Genomic DNA, 5,391 nt, shown 5'->3' with positions numbered 1-5,391 from the left:
TTAAGCATGGTAGAGCAAAAAAGCTTTTCCCAGTATTTCTATACTATTTTTTGTGTTCGAATTGGTAGGTTGTGTATGTGGCCAGATGATCAAATATATATTTGCATACTGTGTATCTACTCTGCTTGGTTGATTCTTTGTATGTTTATAGTGAAACGCTCATTAAATTATATTATTAATTATATCATTGTACGATCTTCAACTTTGCGCAGTATGAGACATACTGCGTGTCGTCATTACCGATGATTTCTCTGCTTCTAAATTTATTAGTGGGAAGGATTCCAATTGCCCGTCATTCTATAGATGTTATCGGGTGTCTTTCATCTATCAGCCTTAACTCGGCCCCAACTAACGCCGAACATGCTGCGATTTTCACCAATAAGTGCATTTCTGACAGTCTTAATCCAACACACACACACACACACACACACACACACACACACACACACACACACACACACACATCGTTGAAATAGATAGAAACGTGAATGACTAAAAAAAAACTTCCATATAATATGATATATTAATAATATCTCTCTCTTTCTCTCTCTCTCTATATATATATATACATACATACATATAATTTTAATTAGTTAATAGTATTAAATAGCTCTTTATGATGTTGTTTTCTCAAATCAGAATGAAATAGATGCACAGAAGTAAGTTAAACTGTTATCAAAAAAAATGTTCCAAGAAGAATGTATGATAAAATGTGTGTGTATGTTTATGTATGTGCGTGTGTGTATGTGCGCGCGTGTGTGTGTGTGAATATTTATGTGATAAACAGCAACACCATAGCAAAATATATATATATATATATAAGTATAAACACATTTACTTAATAAATATTTACGTGCGGGTTTATATTTTCTCATTTTCAGTGAACGAAAGAAGGAATGAATAATACCCTTGTAAAGGAATACACATGCGCACACACACAAACAAAGAAACATTCACATACATAAATACGCACGTAAAAAGTACACATACACAGACACATACATGCATGCATGAGTGTATGAAATCTGACTTTTTTTTTCAAGTTTTAATAAAATTACGTTCAAGTCATTAAAATAAAATCAGGTACCCATCATTCATTCATTCATCTTTCCAACTACCTATCCATCTATTAACTCGTTCATTCGTCCATCCATCCATTCATTGATTCATCCATCCATTTATTCATCCATCCATTGGTTCATTCACTCCCAATTCCATGCATCATTATCTCATCAGCGTTGACTTTTACGAAATTATTTTCAACATCGCTGCCAGCATTGTTGCCATCTGCAGCGCCTTTCTTCTTCGTGACGTCAACATTAGCAAATAACGTAGACTCAAAATTTGGTGTCTTTGGTTCGATTAAAGTTGTCGTCGTTGTCGTTGATTGGGGGCTGTCTAAATCCGTTGTAACTGTGTTGTTGCTGTCGGTAAGTGTTTGTCAGTTTGGGTGTGTGTATGTGCACGCGCGTGTGTGCGTGTGTGATATCAGTATTATCAATCGCAAACAAAACATAAGATGTAAATAAATTGAGAACCAACTCGTTGGCCAATAGTAGGATAGAATCAGCTTCAGTTTCAGTTTCGTTTTGATTAGTTTCGTACTCACTTTCGAGCTGGGATTCCCGACTGAGCAGCCTTGACATTAGCATGGTGGGCAGGCTGTTGCGCTGCTTCTGCTGCAGCTGCTGGAACTGCAGCTGCAACTTTTGAGCGTTCTGTGTCAGGCCTTTGTTTTGTTCTCTCAAGTGGAATCTGGTCATATGGTGATGATGATGATGTTGTTACTGGTGACGATGATGATGATGTTGGTGATGATGATGTTGTTGTTGTTACTGGTGACGATGATGATGATGATGTTGTTGTTACTGATGATGATAGGAAAATTATAACGGAAGTAATGCAATAACAACTACAACCTTAATAAGTGCAACATCATCATCATCCTCGCCATCATCATCGTCATCCTCCTCATCATCATCAGTATCAACGACAACTAACATCTGTGACTGCAACTCGAATATAACGTTCTCCAACTGGCCCCTCTCTTTATCGTCATCTCTCCTATTACTCTCCATCATCTCATTCATTCTCTTCTTATCATCTGTCAGATGAGCTATCTGTATGTCCCTCACCCTCAGCAGGTCTTCCAGGTAGCGCTAGGTGTATTTTATTATTCGTATTTATTTATTAATTAATTAACAACAACAACAACAACAACAACAACAACATCAACATCAACAACAACAACAACAACAGCAAAAACAGCATCAACAACAACATCAACAACAGCTTCAGCAACAACAGCAACAATGACAACCTTTTGTTCGATAATCATCTTGAGGTGTTTTGTAAGCTTTGAGCACCTTATCTTCAGGCAGTTCACGTCATCGTTATCATCACCTACGTCGTCGTAGTAGTCATCGTTGTCGTCATCGCTAGCGTCATTTTCGGTATTTGCTTTGATGGGTCTCGACCTTGAGAAGATCGTCATCATGTTAGTGCGTTGATTAGTCATTCATCCAGTCGTCTATTTGTCCATTCAATGGATCATTCATCTATCAATCAATCCATCCGTCCATTCATTCATTCACTCATTTATTCCTTCACTCAGCCATTCATTAATCCATCAATTCCTAAATTCAATCATTCATTTAAGTAAATAATTCATTCACCCATGTAGTCATTTATCAATTTAAAAACCAGCCAATCAATCAACTAACCAACCTACCAATCATTCAATCTATTAACCAACCAATCAACCAACCATTCAATCTATCAACCAACCAATCAACAACCAGCCAACCAACCAACTTGTGATTATTCTTCAAATATTTTGAGAAGTTGATGGCGAGCATCCATTGGTAGTCAAGGAAGGTAGCCTTCACATCAAAACTGTCAATCAACAACAACAACAATAACAATAATATATTAACAATAACAAATACCAACAACAACAATAAATAACTGAATAAATAATAACTATAATATATAATAATAAATTTTAGCGATAATATATTAACGATAATATTAACAATAATATATTAACAATAACAAATAACAACAACAACAACAACAACAACAACAATAAATAAATAAATAATAACAATAATTACAACAATAAATAATAATAATAATAAAAAATTATAGCAGACTTGAAGTCAATGGCAGAGAGCCCTAGAAGTATGTCAGGTAGCATGGATGATTCATCACATAGCATTATAGAACCTTCCTCGTAAAATGACCTTGTGTTGGTGGAAAAATTATACTAATGAATATTATTATTATTATTGTATTAATATAATTACCAATTATTATTATTAATATCATATTAAATAGTATTTATTAACTTAATATTATTATTATAATTTTTTTGTCAAATAGGTTAGTATTTACGATAATAATAAATAGTAATAGTTTCACTGAACTCTAAAACATTCGTCGAGTGCAGAGCAGTCATCATGTAGTCAGAAAGTCTCTTTTCCATCAGACACATCCGCAGCCATGCACGTCCCTAATTCCAGGAAATAAGTGTATATCAGGATCATGGAAATAAATAAATACCCACACTCACACACACACATACATACATGCCTATTTAAAGTTTAATAATTTTATAAAAAATAATTATGAATAATTATATATATATATATATTATATATATATATATTATATATATATTATATATATATATATATATTATATATATATTATATATATATATTATATATATATTATATATATATATATTATATATATATTATATATATATATAAATAAAAAACAAACCAACAATCTAACTACAACAACCAACAAACTACCAATCAGCCACCAATCAATCAACAAACCAGCCACTAACCAACCAACCGATCAATCAACAACCAACCTTGCCTAATGCGGTTTTGACCCCGGCGATGCACTGAACAGACGACAAGCAGTTGTTAGGAACATCTTTGCATGCAACTTGTATGAAATCCCAGTAAAATCTCTCATCCGTACCACCATACCAGCTTATATTCGCTAGAGAACAATTATTTTATTAATTATTTTACCAATATATCATCTTGACTGTATTATAAATAAACAAAAGAATGAATAAATGAATGAATGAAATGTTTGATGGATGAATGATTTATCAACCATGTTAACTAACGTTTAATTCTATGGCTTAGTATATGCTCGATGATGGTTAAAAAGTTTTGTAGTTCAGGGGAATTTTCATCAACAGGAAAGACATCATTTCTGTCTGTCAGTGAATTTACTGCAAGTCTAGAAAAAATAATTAATATAATTATTATATATACCTGACCATAAATTAAATTTTATAATTATTTGAAAATTCTAACTACAAAAAAAAATTACAAGGGGGCGTTGAATGAAAAACAGCTGAAGGAAGACCACTGATATGGACTTTGTACCCAGCAGATTTAATAAAATAAATAAATGAAACAAAATGAAAGAAACTACTTAATGTAGTTATTGGTTTTTTCATGTGATTTCTGTTTAAATTAGTTTGCCAACTTAACTTATTTATATCGTATATGTAACCAATTTTGAAGACAATGAAATGAACAAAAGAAAAACAATGACACAATCAGTAACAGCAATGAGACAATGACAATGGCTTATCTACTGACAATGGAATATTTTGCACAAATTTAAAATAAGAAATACAAATAAGAGACAAATCATCATTTCATTTAATATTCATTCTAATTTATTGAAAATTGAATTAAAAATATTTTATATATAAACAATTTTTTTAAATTTTAAAAAACCTGCATATGGCAAGCAGATTTTGCCTCTGAACTTGTATTTGATTAGGTACGGCCATAAAATCCGGATAAATAATTTTAGCCATTTTTATTTTAAAATAGTTAAAATTGACGAATCTTGTTAAAAATGTTATTTTTGATGGATATAATATATAATATCTGAAAAGTTTTTAAATACTTTTGTTACCGCAAAGTTATATGATGTTCAAGATTCGGTTATCTATGGAAAGCCGCTGAAAAATGTACATTAACAATTTAGAATCATTTAAATAATAGAATAAAACGAATTTAGAACGATGTTCCACCTTTTTCGTAGCTTTTCAACACTACAATTATACAACTGCTTCATTTATTTTTAATAATATTTTACTTAGTACACGTACATAAACTCACTTGAGTACACACACCGACACACACGTAAATAATCACACACACACGTACAATACAATGTAACAAACATAGAATTAGTAGATCAGGTTATTCATAGATTATGTATTAGAGAATTATTAGAGAATTTATATTCTAGAGCCCTTGAAAACTTCTCTAATTAGTATTAGTAGCAGAAGGAACTGTATCGTTAGTGGGAGAGGATATATATATAGCATTTGGTAATAAC

General features: G+C 31.8%; 1 protein-coding gene across 1 annotated transcript; it reads right to left on the bottom strand.

Annotated features, from left to right (window-relative positions):
• HELRODRAFT_168657 (hypothetical protein) lies at positions 1–4,861 on the bottom strand (the record flags this gene model as incomplete). Its single annotated transcript, XM_009014531.1, has 10 exons — positions 1–135; positions 1,244–1,424; positions 1,543–1,755; positions 2,002–2,159; positions 2,321–2,477; positions 3,156–3,245; positions 3,429–3,514; positions 3,908–4,020; positions 4,154–4,269; positions 4,779–4,861. The coding sequence occupies 10 exons, from the start codon at positions 4,859–4,861 to the stop codon at positions 1–3; spliced, it is 1,332 nt and encodes a 443-aa protein (XP_009012779.1).
• Between the last annotated feature and the right edge of the window lie 530 nt (positions 4,862–5,391).

The sequence above is a fragment of the Helobdella robusta genome (genome assembly GCF_000326865.2).
Source record: "Helobdella robusta unplaced genomic scaffold HELROscaffold_14, whole genome shotgun sequence".
NCBI classification, from domain to species: Eukaryota; Metazoa; Annelida; class Clitellata; order Rhynchobdellida; family Glossiphoniidae; genus Helobdella; species Helobdella robusta.
This window is presented reverse-complemented; position numbering and strand designations above follow the sequence as displayed.